The 24069-nt window shown below is 43.6% G+C and overlaps 1 protein-coding gene across 2 annotated transcripts in view; it reads right to left on the reverse strand.

The window, feature by feature from the left end:
• Nucleotides 1-246: 246 nt before the first annotated feature.
• The window catches only part of Ctnnal1 (catenin alpha like 1), a 49194-nt gene continuing 25371 nt past the window's right edge, over nucleotides 247-24069 (reverse strand). Inside the window, exons 5-20 of one of the 2 annotated variants that reach the window (XM_041657519.1) lie at nucleotides 23872-23961; nucleotides 22668-22838; nucleotides 20988-21188; nucleotides 19803-19889; nucleotides 16303-16461; nucleotides 14461-14553; nucleotides 13098-13248; nucleotides 12151-12188; nucleotides 7455-7505; nucleotides 7225-7379; nucleotides 5315-5363; nucleotides 3307-3363; nucleotides 2601-2714; nucleotides 1965-2048; nucleotides 1842-1855; nucleotides 247-771 (exon numbers count right to left, since the gene is read on the reverse strand). In XM_041657519.1, the coding sequence (XP_041513453.1) occupies nucleotides 765-771; nucleotides 1842-1855; nucleotides 1965-2048; nucleotides 2601-2714; nucleotides 3307-3363; nucleotides 5315-5363; nucleotides 7225-7379; nucleotides 7455-7505; nucleotides 12151-12188; nucleotides 13098-13248; nucleotides 14461-14553; nucleotides 16303-16461; nucleotides 19803-19889; nucleotides 20988-21188; nucleotides 22668-22838; nucleotides 23872-23961 (1521 nt within the window). In that variant the 3' untranslated portion in view covers nucleotides 247-764. Of the gene's footprint in view, nucleotides 1856-1964; nucleotides 2049-2600; nucleotides 2715-3306; nucleotides 3364-5314; nucleotides 5364-7224; nucleotides 7380-7454; nucleotides 7506-12150; nucleotides 12189-13097; nucleotides 13249-14460; nucleotides 14554-16302; nucleotides 16462-19802; nucleotides 19890-20987; nucleotides 21189-22667; nucleotides 22839-23871; nucleotides 23962-24069 lie in introns of both variants that reach the window. The other variant, XM_041657517.1, reaches the window with a different exon arrangement.

The following is a 24069-nucleotide window of genomic DNA, read 5'->3' on the forward strand; positions in this document are numbered from 1 at the left end:
TAAATATGTGTAAGGGAAACTTTCTAAAAAGGTTTTTAGTTTATAAGACAAACTTCTTATAACCCGAGTGTCAGCATGACTATCCCTTAATTGCACCATCAGACTTGACAAATGCTATGAGTTGATGTCTACAGAGATTGCAATGGGGTGAAAATTAAGCACACAGCAGCAGATCCTCACTTTAAATGGCAGAGGGAATCTCAAGACTCATGCCGCAAGAGTCCATATCTGTTTAACAAGTTGTACCTTTCTTCAGTAGTTTTATTGCAAGTTAAAAGAACGTTTTGTTTCACAGGCTAAAGACCATGCTAGAAGTACTTTAAAATACAGACACATAAAATAGTACAGGTTGCCAGGGCACTTTTAATTTGATTACTCATCAGTATGCCCCTGCCCCAATTTGGTTAATGGATCAAAATTAAACCAGTTGGTACAAATTCAGTTATTGAACATAATTTTTATTGAAGTGTACCTTATCATGTTTAATACTAATGAATAATCCCTATTTTGTTGACCATCACATTGTTACCACATACCTGATGATCCTTAACGGTCTTATTGAGGGCTCTGCTTTATTACTAAGATGTTAACACTGAGAATCCAGTGAAGTTAGCATCCAGCTTCTCAGTTGAAAAAGAAGTCACAGAATTTCCACTCGTGTGAGTTGGTAACAATCCTGACTATTTCATAGGAGATGGCTCCATTCAATCATTTCCCATAACAGTCGGGTGCAAGATTATTCCAGTGCTTTGGGGAAAACACTGTTAATACCTGTGGTGATAGCGAAAGAGATGAGAGTTGTGTTCAGCACATGCAGAATGCGCATGCTCCTTCCCGCGGCTCTTGTTCTGATACTCGGAAATGCAGCAGATGAGCTGAGTGACCTGCGCAGTCTTACCCTGCTTTACTCGCAGCTTATAAGGCAGACAGGCTACCAGCGGAGTCAGTTCCCCCGCCCAAGAAAAGGTCTAAACTCTAGAGTTAAAAACACTAAAAATGAACATTCTAATGCCACTTTAATAAAAACACAGTGCTTAGGTTTCTGGAATTTAAACAGCCTCTTGGTTTTGATGTCTTCTGCACCTGTCATTCCATCAATACTGAAGATAGTTCAAAACTATTTTTAAACCAGTAAGAAATACTTGGAATTCCATCCACTATCCAGGACTCTGTGGTCAGCTATGCATACCGCAACTAGAATAAAAAGCCATTCCTCTTCTGGAGTTGCTCCAGGATTCTTTGGAGTGACTTCTGTTGTTTTCCTTTCGAAGCAGGAATAGGACAGTTGTAATAATGACCTTACCCAGTGAGATGCTTGTTAGAAGCAACAGTGCTAAGCAGGGATGTGACCGGGCACTTGAGGGACCCTTACCCTGCTTCAACAAGAATGGAAGGAGAGTCCACAGGCCTGCATTCAACCAGGCCACTGTATATTTTCTGCTGAAATTAGTGTTGCAGATAATCAGCTTACGTAGAGCAGTTAAGGCTGCCAAAGGGGATGTACATTCACGCTTGCATCTTTGGGATTCCGCTGGCATTAAGAGCGCTGGGATATTTGGTGTGTGCTGAGGAACATCCTGAACACAATGTCTACTTTAAACTGGCACTGCCATTAGACTCTTAGTCCTCCCACAGCAATGACTGTTGGTAAGCTTTCTAATCGGAGATCAGAAAAAAAGAAAGGTTTCTGCATTCTCTTTAAAAACTGAGGAATTTCCGAAAAGACAAAGGATCATTTGCTTTGTAAAAAGGTCGGCTGTGCTGCATGACTTTCCAGAGACGAACTACAGGCTGCTCAAGTTTTACCATCCATGGTATCTTTATTTGCCGCTGAGACCCACCTGGTATTTTCCACCTGGAGGGAAGAGTTAAGACAATTAGCTTCTGCTCTGCTCTGCTCTGCAGTCTGCAAAGTGGCTCGTGCACTAAGTTAGTAGAAGTTGAATACAGAAAAACCATCTCACCTTCTTCAGCAGCTTATAGCAGAGCGACAGGAGCTGGACCACAAGAGCCATCATGGATCTTATCTTTGTAATACACTTGTCAACCTATGGCGGCAAAGCATTGCAAAAATGCTATCATCTATTTGGTTTTACAGTGGTGAAGTTTCTCTGTCATGGAAATCTAAGAGATCTTGAAAGATATAGATTAGGGTACCAGAGGTGACATGCGGCTCCAGAACATGGGTGGCACTGACTGCCTGGGCTCACGCCTGTTTCATGGAACCCAGGAAAGATGGTGGAAGAGCCACGGCTCTACTTCAGGCTATGCATGAGCTTCTCAAAACATGCCATACACTGAGAGAGCATCCCCTTCTTGGCAATTCTTTATACTCCCCCAGACTCCTCCGGTAAATGGCAGGCGCCTCACTCCAAGGCATTTAGGCAGAGATGAAGACAGTGAAGGCAGCTGGGAGCAGTACTAGGAACTCGTTCGTCTGCAGCCTGAAATCTACCTTGTGATGCCCCGTCACAGCAGCTGCTCTCAGACAGCAGGAAACAGACTTTCTGTGCCCTTTAGCACAGAGGCTGGAGCTAACCTGACGGAGAGACATGTGAACTACGCTCCAGTGTTTCCCCAAGTCCCCGCCCTCGCCTTACCTTCAGGATCACTCTGTTCTGCAGAGATGTCTTCGTCATTGTCTGCAGCTGGTGGCATAGAGGAATGAGCTTGTTGATTTCCAGTAGAAGCATGAGTTTGTCATCATCTTTTAGCTGAAACATAATTTAAGGAGTTATTGCAACCCCAACAAAACTCCATCATTTATGCTTTTATTTTTTTTTCCCTTTTAGATAGTATATCACACATAGCCCTGGCTGACCTGGTACTCACTGTGTATAACAGGCTGGCTTTAAATGCATAGAGACCCACCTGTATTGGTCTCCTGAGTGTTACACCACCTCAGCCCATATCTCTTTTTCTCCCTTAGTGTTTGTTTCTTTTTAAATATAAAAACAAGAAATAACTCAAATCTCATAGAATGTCATTAACAAAAATCATGAAACAGTGCTTGCTTGATAGTAATGTATAGTTTCCACAAACCATGAATATTTGGTATGCTTTCTCTTTAGTGATCCTACAGACAGAACCCAGGACTTTGTGCATACTAGACAAGGTCTTCCACTGGGTCAGATCCATCCCCACAAAAATGTACACAATACAACAGAGTAACAGAAACACCATAACAGAACAAAATGTCCGCTGGATTTGCGCCTAGCCTATAGCTATGTACCTTTATGTGTTAGTAATATGCTTCCCGTGTGGGTGTGTGAAACCACTAGCCCTGGACAGGTAGACATGTATTACCTGTTTTGAAAATGTCTGTACATTTGATGTAAGCTTTAATCCCTCTGCAGCAAAAACCTGGGAGAGAGGGAAAACAGCACTGTTTTGGATCAGTGTCTTCTGGATGGTTGGTAAACAAATATTCTCAATTATTTCACAGAGTTGAAAACTAACCCAGACATTAAGAATCAGCCCCAGAACTTATAACGTTTTTCATTGTACCCCAGGTAACACAAGGGTTTAGCTGGAATCAGAAATTTTCCCAGACCAAAGACAAAATCCCCATAGAGCCTCCTTTGTACCTAAAGACATCCAGTTATTCTGCAAAGCCACACCGACCTGCAACCCACACCACACAAATTATCTATTCCTTTCTGAAGGGATCCCTGGCTCATTTCTTGAGATCTCCAGTTAGGGAGTGGAGTCATTTTTCTTCAGGATGTAACCACTGGTAACTTGCCCATGATTCAGTAAAATAACCTCTTTCCTGTACACGTGCCAACAACCCCAATTAAACAATGGGTCATTAAAAGAGAGGAGAGACATGAGAGTAGGGAGGACGTGGCCTAAGGAGAAGGAAAGGAGTTCCTGAGGGAGGGGCAGGGGAAGAATAAGATCAAAATGTAAATTCATGTATAAAATTGTCAAAAATACCTACAGAGAAACCCTGTCTCGAAAAAAAAAAAGAAAAAAAATTGTCAAAAATAATACATTACTTTTTGAATCCTCAAGTATAAGAGTCAGGAGTCCTGGGGAATGAGGTCAGGTTAAAACCAGACACATCCCACATAGCTATCTGAGAGGCAATCTAGGCGTTAACATTTTATGGTAATTTTCAGATTTTTGTCTGTTCACCTTGCATTTTACAATTAAGTGAACAAAACTATGAAGAGGAGTGAAATCCAGGCCAGATAAGTTCAAGGAACAGTCAGGACACATTAAAATCAAAACACATAAGATACTGACTGTAAAACCCCACCGCAGGGGCTGCAGAGATGGCTCACTGGCAAGAAGACCCAAATTCAGTTCCTAGCACCGAGCAACCCACAACCACCTGTAATTTCAGCTCCAGGGAATCTGACACCCTCTTCTGGCCTCTGAGGACACCTGCACAGTGGCATTCACACACTTGCATGTGCATGCCCATGAAATACACACAAACAATAATAATAAATTTTTTAAAATACTACCACAGCCGTGAGGAATGAAAATGAATGAACCTGGCAACCGACAGTAATAAGGCACATATCCGAATGATTTAGGAAGAAAAGGAGTCCTGATAGTAAGCTAGATAAAGAATGTGGACAGAGAGAGTGAACTTTGACCTCCTAGTCACAAGCTTGATACCTGGCGGTTGCTGGCTAACGTCACCTCAAGGGGAACGAACAGTCCTTTGCATTTTCCCCGAGCCCTGAAAGGGGAATCAGCAGGCTTCTTTGCTGGCACCCAATGATTCACTTCTCCACATCCCTCATCGTTCCACATTCTCAGCTCTCACAGCTTCTCTTCTGTGTCTGTCTGTCTGTCTGTCTGAACATCACGGTTGTAAAAGCACCTTACAGCCTCTTGGTGCTTCCAAACCTCTGTCAATCCTAACATCAGCCTTGGCACTCAGACTGATGCTTGACTTCCACTCTCTAGACCTGATGTTCTCCCTTGGTGCTCCCCACCTCAGCCAACATCTTTTAGACATTCTATCCTGCCACAGCTTCTCAACTCTGAGCGGGTTCACTAGCATCACACTTGAAAGAAAAGAACATCACAGCTCTACAGAGATGCCTTGGCCACCCCTGCACTGTGCCTCAGCCCTTCATCTGCATGGTCTCCCGAGTCTTCAGTGCACCTAGTGTCACGGCCATTGTACCTGTTCTGCCTCTGACTGTTCTCACCCCACACACTCTTCCAACCGCCCCTTTGATAACACCCCTACCCAAAGGCTGTCTTAGAGAAGTCTTCCCAGCTACCCCCTCACCTTCCTCGTTTTATCCTACACCTAATCACTCTGGGTACTTGTGAAAATAAAACATACCTCTAGGAGGTGCACTAGGTCCTGCGATGTCTTCAGTGGCCCCTCTCCTCTACAATAGAAGGAGTTATTAAGAGGATAACATTACCTGGATGTTGGCTTATGTAACACTTATGTTTTAGAGCATTCTGTATATTAGCAGAACTCAAATTTTTCAAGGATAACGTGAACACACTGATAAGATTGTGATGTTTTTCTTAAAATAATTATGACTTTCTAAATTAAAATTATATATGTTAATTTCATAATGCTAAGAAAACCAGAACTGGCCAGTTTATTAGTGCACTTTGTCCTTTTCATTTTGCTTTCATGAATAAATATATGAATTCTGATAACGTGTCTCAACCAAAATGCATTCCTAATGCAATGGGAACTCACCAAGGCCAGCTGGCCTAGGTCTGAAAAAGCATGGGATAAATCCGGACTAGCTGAACATAGCGGACAATGAGGAATACTGAGAATTCAAGAACAATTGCAGTGGGTTTTTGATCCTACTGCACGTACTGGCTTTGTGGGAGCCTAGGCAGTTTGGATGCTCACCTTACGAGACCTGGATAGAGGTGGGCAGTCCTTGGGCTTCCCACAGGTCAGGGAACCCTGATTGCTCTTCGAGCAGATGAGGGAGTGGGACTTGATCGGGGGAGGGGGAGGGAAATGGGAAGCGGTTGCGGGGACGAGGCAGAAATCCTTAATAAATAAATAAATTAAAAAAAAAAAAAGAGCAGACCCAAGGTCAGTCAGACCTCAATTCAGATTTCAGCCCTGGCCAGAACTCGCTGCACCTTCAATGAGGCATATATAAAATCCCAGTTCTAAATGCAAAAAAAGAATCATTATACAATTGTGTTGGCCAGTTTTATTTAGGAGTTTAAAAGCTACCGAGAGAGCTGGGCGATGGTGGCGCACACCTTTAATCCCAGCACTCGGGAGGCAGAGGCAGGCGGATCTCTGTGAGTTCAAGACCAGCCTGGTCTACAGAGCTAGTTCCAGGACAGGCTCCAAAGCCACAGAGAAACCCTATCTTGAAAAACAAAAACAAAAACAAACAAACAAAAAAAGCTACCAAGAATGAAGAACTCTGAAAAAAGGAAAGGCAGATTGCAGCAGAATGCATAAGAGGGTGGTGGTCTCAGCACAAATCAGAGGATGCACCCTCCTGCAGCAACATCTGCACTAACAGCCATGCGTGCAGGAAGTCCTTCCTGGTCTCTGCTGAATGCCGAGAGCCAAATGGAGCCATGACACAAAATCGTATCCAAAGTTATAAAGAACTGACAATTTTGATAAAGCATTGAAAATTACTAGAATACCTTCAATGTTTATTAAGAAATAGGAATTGTTATGTAGAAATAATCATTAATACATTGTATAAATGATTACAATGATTTCAAGCCATAACCTGAGGAAGGGCTAGAAGCATGCCCAGGAAAACTATAAATCTCCTTCCTCCAGGCTGAAGGCTAGCAAGTGGGCTTGCAAGGGGTACCTAAATGAGGGGGGTAAAGTGCGGGGCCTAAGGGCAATGGAGGAGATGGTGGAGGAAACACGCAGACACTGCAGTAAAGTACAGCCCGTGCTCTGACCACAGGGAGAGCATTCTATTATGGAGACGTGCCTAAGTGAGTGGGCATTATACACTCGTGCTCTACAGGAGTTCTGTTGTCCCAGCCCGCAGAGCTGCAGCTAGCCTCTGTCCCTCCATGGAGTTGTCCCTCACACTCCCCAATCTATGCTCACATTTTAAAAGATTTAGTTATTCGTGGTTCATGCCTATGGTCCCAGGACTCAGGAGCCTGAGACAGGAAGATTATGGCAAGTTACAGGCCAGCCCAGGCTGTAGTGTGAGACCCTGTCTCAAAAGTACCTGAATACACAAAGATGTAAATAGACAAATCAAAATGTCACTGCATTACCTAGTAAATAAATACAAAGAATAGGCCACCCTGGACATGTTCCGGCCATGTCGAACGATCTCGTTCTCTTGATCCTCCCACTTCTCAAGCTCACAGTCAGCATCGGAGGTGAGCAAAGCGAGTTTCAGCCCCAGCTTTGCTATCTTGGCTTGCTCCTGCAAACACATTCAGTCATAGGTCTGTCCTATTGATGTAGTCTTACAGTCTTGTTATACAACCAAAGAGCTTACCTCTGAATCGGGTTTGTCAGGCTTTAAGGATTTCAGGTTTGCATTGTTCTTCTGTGACAATAAAAAGATTAGAAAATATCAGTATTTAGTTGTGAGGAAGAATGGTAGTAACAGAAAACATACAAACTTGTGAGGGACCCTAACTTGACCATACCCAGCAAGTAGTTAAACTGCATTTAACTATGCTTGTAATATTCTACTAGGTGACTTCTGCTTGGGGAAAATCAGCAGTTGGGAATTCAGGACCGGGGAAAAGGCGAGCATGTCCGGCAGTCTATTTTCTGTGCTGTTAGTTGCTCTCCTCTTTTCACAAGGTCTTTAGGGCCTCAAGACAACACCTAAAATATTCTCAGAATCCACTGATAATGCCCCCCAAAGCTCCCTGGCCTCTCTGTTATAATAAAAATATTGTAACATTTGAATGATTCTGGTGGAATGTCTATTAAAATTAATGACTAAAGGTTCTGCAAGTACTTTCCTACTGGTTATAACTATAATCTAATGCCTTCCACTCTCTGAATTACAACACCCTCGTCTCACTGCCAGCAAAGCTGTTAATCCTGAACCCAGGTTGTCAAGGCGTTTCACTTTAAATTTAGGATTTAACATGAACCAGTGATCAATGGGCTCCTATGTTAGAAAGAGCACGTTTCTTTTCACGTAACTATTGGGAACTCAATGCGTTTCCTCTAGGAGGGAAGAAACCTAACACAGTTCGATCACCAGACTAGTTCAGAGATATATACCTGTTCGTGTCAAGAACAGAGAACTACAATATGCCATATCGCTAACTACTGCAATGTTTCTTTAAAATATTTGTTCAAAAGTTCCTTGGAGATGACAGCCCACAGTGAGAAAGAATTTCTCCTACTCGGAGACACGTTAGTTATCTCAGGAGTTCCAGAACAGAGAGGGTCAGTAGAAACAAAATGGCCAACAGCTGGAGAAAGCCATCGGTCCAGTGAAACACATCCAAATTACACACACACACACACACACACACACACACACGAACACAAACACTCACAATGTATTTACATATATATATATGCCAGATGTGAATTACAGTCAAGTAAATATTCATGTGCCTATCTAGCATAAGAAAAAGATCAAAACTTTTAATTTTTTGACTTATTTTATGCTTATGGGTGTTCTGCTTACATGACTGTAAGTGCACCGTGTGCATGTCAGGTCCCATTGGAGGCTGGAAGAAGGTACAGATCTCATGTAATATAGATGCTAGAAATTGAACTCAGGTGCTGTATAACACCAGCCACTGTATTTACTGAGCCATCTCCCCAGCTCTCATCACCAAACTTTTCAAGTTTATATACAAATACCCCTCAATTTAGTAATGGGAATTGCAGAAAAGGTAAATAAACCATCTTTTTAAAATAATTTTATGGCAAGAACAACAAGACTTCCTGGGTGTATCTCCTGAGCACATTCTTATTTATTTATTTACTTACTTACTTACTTACTTATTTATTTATTTTCTTACTTATTTATTCATTTATTTATTTTTTGAGTCAGGGGTTCTCTGTAGCTTAGGAGCCTGTCCTGGAACCAGCACTTATAGATAGACCAGGCTGGCCTCGAACTCACAGAGATCCCAGAGATCCACCTGCCTCTGTCTCCTGAGTGCTGGGATTAAAGGCATGCACCACCACCGCCCAGTTCAAACTATCTTTAAAATGTGGCCATAGGGCCAGCATCACAGTTCAGTGGGCAGAAGCCCTTGTTGTTGCCTGACCTGACAACCTAAGTCTGGTCCCAAAGACCCACACAGTGGAAAGGGAAAACCGACTCCTTCGCACTGTCTTTGGGCCTGCACACACCTACCAAGGCACATGCTCACACCAACCCAACCCCACCCAGAAAAATAAGTGTAAAAATGAACAAATAAAAATATAATCAAGCCTGTCACCTAATGGACACTATTGGGAAGTGCAGTTTGTTACACAAAGCTGAAGACTTCCAAATATAAATAGCACAAGACTCAAAAGTTTGCTCTCCAAAAGAGGAGCTAAAATTTTCTTAAAAATAGAGTTAGCTGTGCTACATTCAACTAAGGAAATGGTTTGTATTTTGAAACAATATTACTAAAGATTGGGTGGGGGTGGAACCTACTAAGTTCCATAAAATCTCCCTCCCTTTCATTCAACCCCTTAGGGTCTGAGCTGTCTTTTCTGCCATTTCCCTCAGCTCTGGGGATGGAGCCCAGGGCCTGATCATGGGCAGCAAGCGCTTTCTCAGTGAGAAACAGTGTGAACTCTAGCGTTTACTATTTTGTTGTTGCTGCTTTTTGTCTTTTGTTTGTTTGTTTTGTCTTGCTTTGAGAATCTATCTTACAGCCCAGGCTGATATCGATCTGATCCTCAGGCTTCCCAGTGCTAGGATTCTAGGTGTGCACTCCCAGGCCCAGCTATGTGTCTTTGATTATCCTAGACTATTTCATAGAAGCCCCAACATACAGCACTTAAGACAATCAACACATCGTCATTTGATTAATACAGAGGGATATTAACTATTGTCATCTACTGAAGTCGAGGTGGGTCAAAACAGGAAAATTAGATAAAACATACTTCCAGACTGTGTTGATGATAAATTAAGGCACAGAAAAAAACCGTTTCCAAAAATTCACAAAGTGATTCTGCGGTTCTGTATTTGATTTTCCTTCTACTTCTGCTCAGTTTACAAAAGTATTCCAGCACTGATCCATGATGAGTGTGTGTGTGTGTGTGCACATGCACACGAGTGTCCAGAAAAGGGTGTCTGATACTGTTAGGCTTCAGTTTCGGGGGGTTGTGAGCACCCCATATGGGTACAGAGAACCAAACTTAAGCCTTCCGTAAGAGCAGTATGCACTCTTAACCACTGCGCCATCTCAGCAGCTCCTGTCAGAAACTCTGAGGATCCGGCTTGGCATCCGTTCTCATCTCCACACCAGTCATTCCCGCTGCTATTACTATCCCCAGACATGAAAGTCTTATTACTGATCATGTTACTGTCCGCACTGCCTTCTGACGCCATGTGTTCATCTCTCTGTTACTATTAATAGTTAAGAAATTCTCTCATCTATTCATTTTCTTTTTATGTAAGGTTAAATATGTACTATCTAATGTAGCAGTTGTTACCCTACCAGCCTGAATTGGGGTGTGGTATATGTGTAAAATACACTCCAGATTCTAAAGATTTAAGACAACAAAGAGGCTAGAAAGTTTTCCACAGTTCCATGCTGAGCAGTAAATTGATAATGTTTGGGACATGCTGGGCGTGAAATATGATATAAAATCAACTTCAGGGGGCTGGAGAGATGGCTCAGAGGTTAAGAGCATTGTCTGCTCTTCCAAAGGTCCTGAGTTCAATTCCCAGCAACCACATGGTGGCTCACAACCATCTGTAATGGAGTCTGGTGCCCTTTTCTGGCCTGCAGGCATACACACAGACAGAATACTGTATATATAATAAATAAATATTTTTAAAAAAATCAACTTCAAAAATTGTGTTTTCTTTGCATATCCACCTAAATTTTTAATTAGGGATGTGTCTGAAGACCATCCTGTCTTTTTCACTGATGCAGTGATTCACCCAATTAATGTTTTGATTATCCAGTTTGGGCCAGAAAGTTCTAGGCAACAGAGACACACAGCAATCAGGGTATCTTTCAGCTCCTCACCTGTGTGGTTCATCATTCAGCATCGCTCCCACCAGGGCCCAGTGTATCACCTGGGCAGGAACTGACCAAGGGGCATCTGATGGCCGGGTACATTTGTCTGTTTTGACCTGCTGTGTGTATTAGACACACAGTTCTCCTTTCTTTATGACTGGGGACATGGTTCTAACTTCATGCTAGGTGTAGTCTTACAGTCTTACGCCTCTCTCTTGCTCATCTGCCACCATGATGTCTTCTCTCTGAGGCTGCTTCTGCAGGCTGCTTTCACTGTCTGTTGTGCCCCCACACCCCACTTCTGAAGTTTGGCTATAAGGGCACTTGATTGCTTCAAAAGACTAGGCCTCATGATAACCGATATTTTTCCATAGTCTCTGTTTTCTAAATATTTTGCATTATGTTCACAATTATAGATGTCATGTTATTTAGAAATGAATCGCAGAGTTCACCAAAATGTTACATGGGTAACATGATGCTAAAAGGCTATCAGCCAAAAGATAGAAATTTTAATTCCTGAAAAGGATCTTAGGACCACTGTACAGTTAACTTATTCCTCTTTATTTTCTTTCCCATGGGCATATTTTTGCCCAAGTAGAAAGCGAATAAACATTATTATTTTGAGATATGTCTCCGATGTAGCCCAGGAACTCAGTGTGTAGACCAGGCTGTCCTCTACCTCACACAGACCTGCCTGCCTCTGCCTCCCAAATTCTGGGATTAAAGGTGCGCACTACCAAATGTGGCAACGAATGTCTTCATATACAGAAAATAATTCCTACATTACTTTGCAAACTAAGCCAAAGATATGAACAGAAAGCTACTTCCCACTTGGATTCCTTTATTCTCTCAACTCCCAAAGCCAAACACAAATATTAAGATAGGGGCCACATGTAGGCTGCTCCCAGAGCAGTAACTGCGTAGTGGACGTTCACTGTCCACTTGCCCCTGCTGCTGAGGGAGGTGACTAGTGATGGGCAAAGAGAGCACAGATGAAATTGAAGCACGCAGGGCTCCTGCACTTACCATGGGCTTTGGAAGCGAAAGATGGTCGTACTTCTCTCCTACAAATAACATACATCACTTAAAAACTTTTTCTACTGATACAGTTTTATTTTTCACATTTAGCTTTTCAAATAACAAATATATCACATTAGTTGTGATAATCCAGACTGTTGATTTGATTATATGTGATTCAGACTGACAGCATGACTGGGCTTGCAAACATGAAGACTGTCAACTCCTGCATATTCAAGGCACCTACAATGCCAGAGCTCACCCCCAAGTAAAGGGAAAAAGGAAAGCAGAGGTGTCATTGGCACTGACTTCCATTTCCTGGCAGCCTCACTCACAGAGAACCTTATACCCACCTGCTGCTCCCAAAACCAGAATCCTCTCATCAGGACCAGCATCTCCACATACCAAATCACATCATCTCCAGCTAACCTCATACTGTGTGCTCGCTCGGGGACGGGACAGAAGAATGAACTAAAGCACACAGGTGTGGGCCTGTGAAATGGCATGCAGCATGAAGTGGACAACAGGAAAGAGAGGACATTACAATCTGCATTGTCCACTTCACCGGCCCTGTCTGCCATCTTTCTGGCTTGCAGATCAGTTTACAATGGACAATTTATTCTTGGTTTGGTTTGTTCATTTGTTTGTTTGGGACAGGGTTTCTCTATGTAGTCCTGGTTGTCCTGAAATTGACTCTGTAGACCAGCAACGACATGGTGGCTCACAACCATCCGTAATGAGATCTGGTGCCTTCTATTGACCTGCAGACACACATGCAGGCAGAACACTATACAGATAACAAATAAATAAATCTTTAAAAAAAAATAACCCAGCTGGGCTATATAACATGATAATTTTTATACCCACGGCTTATCATTAAAAACAAAACACTAAGTTACACTAAAATAATACATAAATAAAAGCTGAAATATTTCAACAAGTGAACAGTGTCTCACCTCGTCTTCCTTCAAACATGTCATTGATCTCTCGTAGCAGCGTGGCCAAGTCGCTAATCTGAGCTTCCCAAGCCTCACAAAATACATCCAGATTTTCCTTTGCGATTTTGCTGGACGGATGCAGCGTCAATGTTTCAGCAGCAGAAATGATCTAAAGGGGCACCGGAAACACGGGTGCAATCTCTAAACTCTCCGTCCTTTACTGCCGACTTGTGACATGGCTGATTCTGGTTATGAGTCCCTAATAGCATGATGTGTCATCTGCCTACCTTGAGATAGTTATTCTGCATCCAATGGACTCTTGTTTTAAACTAACACTGAGGCAAACACTGGTTTGGTTTTGTTTATATGTTTTTTACTTATTAATTTTATGTGTGCATGCACATGGTGATGTGTATGTGGAGGTCAGAGGACAGTCCGCAGGGTTAGTTCTGTCTGTGTGGTCCTCAGCAGACAGGTGCCTTTAACCACTGAGCCATCTAGTTGGCCCTGATTTGTTCAATTACTTAGGAATTATTAAACTGAAATGTACTTTTGTGGCTTGTTACATCCTGATTTCTGTTGTGGAATATTATTTTAAGATGTATTATGCTTAAAAAGTTGTGTTACATTCATTTATGCTGTGGAATATTTGTTTAATGATGCAAAGATAAGCTGCATTCTTTTATGTTGCATTTGTTTAACTCTGTAAAGCTGTGTTTCTTTGCCTGCCTAAAACACCCGATTGGTCTAATAAAGAGCTGAATGGCCAATAGCTAAGCAGAAAAGAGGGATAAGTGGGGTTGCCAGGCAGAGAGAATAAATTGGAGGAGAAAACTAGGCTCAAGAAAAGGGGGAGGAGAAAGAAAAGGAGAAGAGGACACCAGGGGACAGCCACACAGCCAGTAACAGAGTAAGACGGAAAGAAAGATATATAGAATAAAGCAAGGTAAAAAGCCCAGATTCAAAACGTAGTTAAAGAGAAACAGGATGATTTAAATTAGAAAAGCTCACTAGAAACAAGCCAAACTAAGGCTGGGCATTCATTAGTAAGAATAAAGTCTAGTGTATTTATTTGAGAACTGGGAGGTGGGCCCCAGAAGAGTAAAAACAACTAACAACAGATACCTTTCTTTGTAAGTCTGATAGGGACCTGCACCGCAAACAGCTTCATTTAAAATAGATACAATCTAGCATTTCATTTAAGTGAGCCAAGTTCCAGTTTGGCAGAGAATGTGATCCGGTGGAATGGCAGCACGTTCCGGTACATTACTGACAAACCCCAGTGTCCTTGTTTCTCTCCTGCAGACCTTCCTGCTAGCCACCCCACAAGCAGTTACACAGTCAGCACACGAAGAGAAAGAGTAACCTGCCATTTCCATACCTGTTGGCCAGTCACTAGAAATGTCTCTTCAGCATGTATGCAGGTTATTTCAAGGGGTTCCGTGCCAGACACATGCCGCAGCAATCGACACGTCTGCAAGAAAACATGTCTACAGCTCACCTTCCGCATCCTTCCTTCTGATCAAGAAAACCAAGTTTACAAACCTAAGAATGAATTTGTGCTTGACTGAAGGCCAAAGCAGGAGCAAACGGGAACACTGTACTGTTCTGCTTCCTATCTGACCGAAGCAAGGTGGTCGCAAGATGTTAGAACCATGGGGAACCTTTAAAAGGTCCAACAGAGTGCATGCATTTACTGCATCTGCCTCCAGAATCCCGCTGTGAAATTGTCAATTATCATAAGTGACCATTCTCTCAGGGCTGATCTCATCAGGATCAAATAGACTCACACACTTTTTGTTTTGTTTTGTTTTGTTTTGTTTTCGAGACAGGGTTTCTCTGTGGCTTTGGAGCCTGTCCTGGAACTAGCTCTGTAGACCAGGCTGGTCTCGAACTCACAGAGATCCGCCTCCCTCAGCCTCCCGAGTGCTGGGATTAAAGGCGTGCGCCACCATCGCCCGGCTCACACACTTTTTTTCTTTGAGATAGCAATGGATTGAGTAGACTGGTTATAAAGAAGCAGAAAACCTCCTTTAGAGAAAATTAGTGAACATTAGTGACTTAAAAAGGAAAGTTTTAAATTTCTTCAACTCATTAAAAGGTTTGTTACAGGTTTCCTAAAGTTAGTTTTTCTACAGTAAAAACATTTGGTTAATATATAGAGCAGAACCAAATGTATTAAATAAAGGAAATATAGTCACTTTGAGAATGTCCCTTAGAGGTTGCCAGGCTGCTATGTACGCAAGTAAAGGAGAGAAAGCCAGGATTAGGGACTTTCTTGACCTGTGAAGATTGTTGAGCAGGGAACATGATAATGTAAAGACTGTATTTGTATACAATGGCAGACAGATTGCACAAATACATGTATGATTAAGCGCTTTTCCTTTTTTCTTTTCTTTCTTTTGTAAACTAGCAGATATATGGTAACATTTTTAATGGGTAGAAGTAGTAGATTATCAATTAAGATGAACCAGAATTATACAGCAAGTAGCAGGTGACAACACCCCACAGTGTTGGGTTGGGGCAGAGTAGGAGAGGTTCAGGGAAGGGACAGTGTCTTTCCTGTCTTCCCTGATCCACTCCCTCCCTTTTCAAACCTGCCTGCTGCCTTGGGAGGCTCCCTTGGGTTGTCCATAGCTGGATTTGGCCAATGGAAAGGGAATAAAAGGACTTCCCTTTCATGTTGATTGGGTCACCTTGGGCCAACTGTGTGTCTAGTTCAAACTCTATTGCCTGTCAGGGAGTTCTCAGAGGAGCTTCAGGTTCTGCCTCCCCTGTTAACTCGGGCTGGCCCCACCCTCACTGTTGCGCCTACTGCACCCCATTTAGAGCTGCCCACGACTGTCTCGCAACCCTGATCCCAGACCTCTTAGTAAGCACTGGTCACAGCATCCTCACTTCACCTCTCTCTTGCTGAAAATTCACCAGATTCAGACAGAAACCACATTACTTCACTGCGCTACCCCAGAGTCTAATCCGAGAGAACAAAAAAAAGATTTAAAATGTATTTTGCAGTTCCACATATTTTATTGTTTTATTTAGAGGCCAAACTATTGTAGAAACAGGATAGACATGTTACACTTTTCAGAGTCCAAAGAGAAGAGAGGAGAAGGCTCGGATAAGCTAGCCAAAACCCACATCTGTTAATATTTTCTCATAATTTTCCTATTGTATTGAGAACTAACTACAGCTTTTTTTTTTTTAAAAGCGAGTCTGTACTCACCTCAACAAGCTGTTCTTTCTGCTCAGAGAGTTTACAGGCATATTCAGCCAACGCTTCCAGATTGCCTTCTACTCCAGTGAGTTTTAATGCTTTTAAAACCCCATGATCTGCATGAAATTTTAACAGGTCGGCAGCCAGCTGCATTGCCGTATGGTGAAGCTGCAGGTGAGGGTGAAAGACAATCAGGGAAGGGAAATAGACAAGAAAGTTTGTGACCAAGCACCTGAGAAGAGCTTGAATAACTACAGAAGAGAAACCCATAGCATTCCAACTGATCTGTTCGCAGTGAAATATCCCCTGTGGTCACAGAAGCTGGAGTACTGGGAAGCATCTTAGTCCTCACACCAGCAAGATGACATCAGTTCGCCCGAGTCACTGGTGCCAGCAGCACTGCTGTGTGGGGAAGATGCCCTGGTCACTCGGTGGAGAAGCCTGGGCACTTCTTCATTCTCCTAGCAGCGAGGTCTCTCTCACACAGCCTCTCTCCTATTGAAATGCTTTGACTAGCGACAGAGACGGTGAGAGGTGGAACACTATTCCGAGTTTACTGTCCTAGGGCTGGAGAGATGGCTCGGCAGCTAAAAGCACTGTCTGTTCTCCCAGAGGATGTGGGTTCAATTCTCAGGAGCCACAGGGCAACACACCCAGGAGATCTGACACCCTCTTCTTACTTTTGCAAGCACATGTACACACTGGTGCCTAAACACCCTCAGACATAGTTAAAAATTTTTCAATGTTCAAAAAAAAAAAACCTAGTGTACAGATGACTAAAGGAAGATCTAATAGTGGTCTATAGTCATTACATACTTTTTAGGGAGGCTAGTAGTACAGTTCAATCAAGACCTGAATTTAATTCCCAGTATAGAATAAAGAAAAAAATATTTGGGGTGAAGAGCTTAGTGGCAGAGCAGCTCCCTAATGTGCCCAAGGCCCTCAGTCCAATTTCTAACATTAAAAAATTATTTCAGTAGATTTCTGAAAAAGCACCCTGTGAGAGCTAGCCAACTCAGTACTAGATAAAAATCTTATTAAACACCTGTCATAACTGGACCCCTGACAAGCAGGACCCAGTGACTGCCCTCACGGGGGAACATTCTGTGTGTAACTGTTCCCCAGAACTCTACTCTCCAAGAACTCTGGGTTCGGGCAGGAACAACATATAATGGACAACACAGTCCTCAAGTTGTATTTGATGCAGGTGGACTTCATTTTTATCTCTCACTCATACTAGGTATCTTTGGACAGATGAACTCCAAAATACTAAAATCCTGTGTGTGTGTGTGTGTGTGTGTGTGTGTGAATTATATGGCAGATGTAGGTGGTTTGGGATTTGTCAAAAAATATAAGCTTTAATAAAAGCATTATTTTAAGAAAAAATTGACTTTGAATTAATCCTGTTAGAAGCAATTTCTTTTTGCATGGAAGTAACTGGATGTCAATTCAAATGAGAGGACTTTGGATAAAATAAGCAGGGGAGCTGTCTTCATTTATCAACCAGTAGTAATAATAATCAGAATAATCACAGCCAGAGAGACATTAAAATTTACTTTTCTATATAAACAAAATGTCTTAGAAGAATTTAAAAGGACCTTGTTTAACCATCAGGGCCATAGAGAATATCTAACACCATGCCAATGTCCACAGTGGCTGAGTGATGACTTGCCAAGGTCTTCTAGCTCTTAGAAACATCCTGAGGACAACTCACTGACAACAAAAGAGAAAGAAGTCAGGACAAATACTCTGTCCCTGTCTGCAATGTCCAAGGGCAGCTTTCCACGAGTCGGGTCTCTATCCTTACAAGAACTCAAGGTGGATGTGGCAAGTCATCCCATTGCCAAAGGAGCTTATCCTGCACTCACAGTTCAGCGTTTCAGCATTTAATTAAATCTTAATATGATGAAATCAAACAGTTGGTGAAATCACATCCTTCTAGATTCAATAAGAAGTTTAAAGGAAATCTCAATAGAGCTGTCAGTCTGGTTAAGGTGTGAAGAAAATCACCTATAGACAGCACAGAAACAAATGCCCAGCACCCAACTTCACTCTGCAGACTTGGACCAGCTTCAAAAGCACAAAAGAATAAACAAAGAAGAGATAAGGGCAAGGGAGGTTTGGGGAGGAGCGTCTGGAGGGAACAATTTGAGAGTTGCAATATTGTAGTGTGGGAACACAGATCTTCTGAAAACCTCCAAAAAGCATTCATAAGAAAGAATGAATGTCAGTGTACTCTATCACAGTATGAAGCCACCGTGTGATGGCCTCTGTCACTGGGCTATAGCTCAGGGGTAGAGCGCTTCCTTAACATGCATAATGCTCAATTCCCAGAGTTGCAAAAACAAACAACAAAAACTGGTTCCAAACTACTGCACAGAAGAAGGGCACACGTCACAGAAAGCTTTCCACCCTCAACTTCCTGTCTTCTCTACCTGTGCCACAGCCTGGCAGAACCAGTACCAGCAGCCACAGCACTGACAAAGGGAAGAGAGTCTGTGGTCCACGGGAGTTCTAGCAGGGGTGGGATGCTGTGGAATTGTGAGGAAGTCCTACAGGCACATGAGATGCCGACGCTGGAGGGAATGCTCGGACTCTTGCACTGAAAACAAGACAGGGCTTGAACATCTCACAAAAGGGCCGGACAGCAAGTATTTTGGCTTTGCAGGCACAGGGGCTGCATGCAGCGACGCAGCTGTGTGTTACAGAGAGAGAACAGTAGATGCAATGCACACATGTGCAGCGTGTCCTCAGACAGCGGGGACAACACCAGAAGGCCGAGTGGCAGCATGAGCAAAGCTGGCTGAACCGTGACCACAGGACTGGCCGTTCCGAGTGCCCAAGTCAGACACAGGTGAGCACATTTTCGTTCTGAAACACGGAAATCTCCCCAACTCAAGAACATCTGAAAACTCAGTGAGGCATAATTTACACACAAAGTGCTCCCAGTTTGAAAGTACAGTTTGGTGAGTTTTGCAGACACATAAGCCCCAGAACTCCCACCACACTGAATATTCCAACTATCCCCACAGCTCCACAAAGACCACCTTTGCCGTTTTGCAGTAAACATCTCAAATTTTCTGATCCCAAGAAGCCACTGATCTATTCCTGTCATTAAGACTCAGTTCTTCCTCATCTAGAACTTTTCTAGACAGAAGCAGAAGCTTGTTCAGTCTTGTGTGCCTGGTTCCTGCACTGTTTTGCAGTGCGGTCTGTGATTCATTTTATTTATTGCTGTGTTGCTAGGAAGAATTTGGCAGAGCTACCATCAATTTGCCTACCAATAACCCTTGTGGCTGGACATCCCCAAGGATCACAAGAAATGGTCCCCAGCCATTGTGAGAAAGGCGGCTGTGCCCGTTCATGTGTGAGCTTTGAGAATGACAGTGTAAGTGGTGACTTCACACTCACGACCAGAAAGTCAAGCACTGTGCGGCCACAGGAACACACTAATGCGCATGTGCTTCACATATATCCTACAGCATGAGGCTGCGGCTCAAACTCCTTACCTCCTTCCTCAGCTCGTTGAGACTATGGCTGACCCTCAGAACGGTGAGCTCCAGCTCCTCGGCCGCACTCTTGGTCTTTGTGCTTTGCTGAAATGTGAGAAGTATGCAAGTCACATGACTCTGGTACTCCAGTTTAGCCATCACTATGAACTATGGTACATTTTAATACACTATAACAAAAGTATTCTTGTTTGTTTCTGTGGTGTTATGACTCAAATTCTTGAGGCCAAGTGCTCTGGCCCTGAGGTATACTCCCAGACCTGGTAGAAGTATTTCTTTAATTTACACGTTGACAATCACAGTAGGACATAGAAATCTGTGATTTTTCTCCACTCTTTACATACAAATCAATGCAGCTACCAGGGAGTCAACTGCCACTGCTTTCTTCTAAATCTCACAGCCTTTTCCTCTTTACTGACACAACTTGAACTCCCTATTTCCAGACCTGGTCTACCCTCTACCCACCTCCATTTGCTGTGACCTATATTAAACACTTTATGACCTAGCCTAGATTTAGGCAATGAATAAAAGGTGCCAGAACATGCCTTGGCTCTGTCCTCTCCACCCCTGCTTCTGCAAGTCACTGCTGAGACTTGGGACAAACTTCCTGTGTTGTTCCATGCTGCTCGAACAGCCTCCTGTGCTGAAAGCATGCCAGCCACTCAGGCCTGGACTGATGGGGTCTGGTAGTCTGTGTGAGAGTGACAGATACCTCTACCTGCCAGCTAGGTCCATCCTGACCTCCACTGCATCTAGACCCCGACGAGCATTTTAAAATAGTCTGCGAATCACACTGCACATCTGAATGGCACCAGCAGCAGATTCACATTCCAGGGACCTCTACTACGCTCATTTCTCTGCTCGCCACACTAAGGAGCATTTGAGGCGTTTTCTAGAAATGAATTTGGCAGAAGAGTGGAGAGAACAGGGCAACTATAGATGGTGATGGTGGCACAGAATCCAGCCTGGCCAAGAGGAGAGTCAGCAGCCTGAACACGGCAGGTGCTGTGAGCCATATGGAAAGCATAGTTTTGCCCACTGGGATAGAGAAAAGGGATACGACACACTTGTCCTGCATTAAGCAAACTCACAGTCCTGTTGTATGTGTTACTTTCCACACCTCTCTAACGTTATGTGAAAAGCTATTGCCTAAGATTTGCTCTAATGAACAGGGAGGGTTCTTACAGCTTGCATCCACACCAAAACGAACTGCTGCATCTCTGCTCTTGCCTGAGCAGACAGCTCCAAGATGCGTTCCCTGTGCTCATGGCTGGTGTAGGCAGAATCGGTGAAGTCCTCCACACGCTCCAAGATGACTTCCAATGCAGTACAAAGGTTCTCCTTGGACTCAAAGTAAAGATTCTCCCGAAGAGCTTCAATATTCAACTGAGTGCAAAAGGGACAGAAAATCCATCTAAGTATCCCCAAAATGGGCTACAGGTTCTAACAGAGTCCTGGAGATGCACTGGGAAGTCCTCCTCATGCAATGGAGAACAATTCTCTCCACTGCTTTTTCACTCCCTGTTCAGACCTCGATCGTCACACAAGGCCAAGGTGCAGTGAGACAGAACGATACCATGCCCATCTCGGCTCTGCTTATTACGGGTGTGTAACCCTTAGCATATTAGTAACCTTCCAGGGCCTCGGTTTTCTCATCAGTAAATGGCGCTGCATTAGACAATGCTATAGAGTTCTCTGCCTGGGTCAAATCTCAGCTCTGGTCCTGAGGCAGCAAGTCCATCCCATCTCTGTCGCTCAGTCTTCCTGGCAGTACCCAGAAGAGAATGGACCCCAGGAGTCCACACATTTAAAGCAGTTGGACTGAACGGGCAGAGTGAGGGCTCCAAATGGTAGTAGGGTTTCTTTAAGAGCTGTAATTGCTGTATTGCTATTGTTATTGATACAGTCTCGATGTGTGCATCCTATCACACAAGGACGAGCAGGGATCCCAGCAGAGACTGTATGCTACTGTGATCATCTGCAGAAGGCTCTACATGGAGAAGTCTAAACCAACAGTTCAACAGGGCTGCTGCTGCTGTAAACAAGGACCTGTGTTGTCTGTCAACATAATCCTGAACCCATATCACTCACTGTTAGATTTCCACAGAATGGCATTATATTTTTTTTTTTTTTTTGGTTTTTCGAGACAGGGTTTCTCTGTGGTTTTGGAGCCTGTCCTGGAACTAGCTCTTGTAGACCAGGCTGGTCTCGAACTCACAGAGATCCGCCTGCCTCTGCCTCCCGAGTGCTGGGAACAAAGGCGTGCGCCACCACCGCCCGGCAGAATGGCATTATAGTAACGAAATATATTTGATTTTTCAAAAATGTGTATGAGTGATTTTGCCTGTGCGTACATATGTACCCCGTGTGCATGCCTGGTGCCCCGGGAGGCCAGATTGGGGCATCAGACCCCCTGGCACTGGAGTTACACACAGCTGCGAGCTGTCATGCAGGCGCCAGCAAATGAACTCGTCCTCCCCAAGAGCAGCCCGCGCTGTCAACCGCTGAGCCAGCTCACCAGCTCCTGAGATATATTGCTTCCTGTGAAGAACCACTCTAGTTTTTAAATTATGTGGATGGTGCTCTTGTGTGAGGAGGGACACACATGAGTATGGACACCCAGGGAGGCTAACGCAGTGGATCGGATTCCCTGGAGCTAGTCAGGTGCAGCCATGAGCCACCCAGCACGGGTGCTGGGAACCTCACTGGTGCTCTAGGAAAGCAGCAAGCACTCTCAAGCAAGGAGCCATCTCCCGAGCCCCAGAAGAACCATCTGAATCATCACACCAAATATGAACCCTATACATAATGAAGCTCTCTCAAAGGAAAAAAGGAAAAGGAGCAAAACCGACTCTTAACTTTTACCTTCAGTTCTTTAATTCCAGTAAAAAGGCTGGCAGATGAGCTGTCAGTCTCTCCGTTTGGTCTGCACTCAGTCACGATCTCGATGACCTTATCCAGCGCCGCTCTCATCCGGCCAAACACTCCTTCTTTGTTTCTATGGGCCGAGTCGCAGCTGGGATGCCTGAGACAGGTCTTCAGAACAGTTGAGGGATTTAGGTTAATAATAGCTCGCATCGTAGCACATGAAAATCTTACAGAGAACATGCCATGCTAATAAAAATGGTTCTTTACCCAAATCTCCTGGCTCCCCGGCTCCCCCAGCTGCCTCTCCTCACTAGTGTGGAAGCAGGATGAGTAAAAAGCGACAGCAAGGTTAAGTGAATGACCAGAGAGGAAAAAAAAGCTGCACCTTCAAACATCAACAGTAAATTCATCTTGACTTCAATGATGGGAAGACCCGACATCTTTATCACGACTAAAACTGTTTTATAAAGCGCTGCCTCACATGAAGGAACGAGAAAGGAATGGGGAACACTGAAAGAGATGACAGATGACTGTGGCCGCATCTTTCACTTCTAAAACATGATGGAAATCAATCAAGGTCTACTCCACGTTCTCTGCTTTTGTGGTTTGGCTAATCCTAACGCATCAGTAAATGCTCGCAGAAGAAAGGGCAATTCTCTACCAACTCCCATGGAGATGTTTACCAACTCATCCCTGAACTGTACCAATTGCTGCTTGAGAACACACGCTCCTGGCCCATCATTTTACAAAAGCAGAAATAGAAAGGAGAAGCCATGAATTCATGGAAGAAACCAATGGAGGTTTCACCCCACATACTCCACTAGTTCTGCGTAACCAATCCTGACTTGGCAGCTTTTACTATGTGTATGGCCTAGCTCTGTCCATAGCACTTGATCCCCTGACTTCTGCTCAGCTGCTGAATCAAAGTGGACTCAGATCCAGGAGCTGGGGAAGAAAGGTTAGCATTCATGATAAACAGATTTGACTTGGTTACAGTTTTCATCCCTTCAAAAATGCCAAGTAGGGGAGGCTGGGGGTGAGGCTCAGTAGTGGAGTACATGCTTAGCAGGCACGAGGGACTGAGTTCAGTCCTCTGCATAAGAACTGAATAAATGAAATAAAAATGTAAATTTCCGCATTTGATGTATTTGCTCAGGTTTTTCTCATCATTGACTAACATGAGTACCACAGAGGTGCTTACCTTTGAAGCCGTGAGGAGCATCATGGTGCCCTTTTCAAGAACAGCCCTCGCCACTGCCATTCTGGCCTTTTTCTTTTCATCTTTCAAATCCTAAAGAGGAAATCAAATCACTGGGTAGTTTAAGATCATATCAGCAACCTGATCTTTTGAAAAGTCATTCACTCAACAACAACAATGTCCAAAAGGCCTGTCACACTG

Source organism: Microtus oregoni, unplaced genomic scaffold (assembly GCF_018167655.1).
Source record: "Microtus oregoni isolate MIOR12 unplaced genomic scaffold, Mior012 000008F_ref0000371, whole genome shotgun sequence".
Lineage (NCBI taxonomy): Eukaryota > Metazoa > Chordata > Mammalia > Rodentia > Cricetidae > Microtus > Microtus oregoni.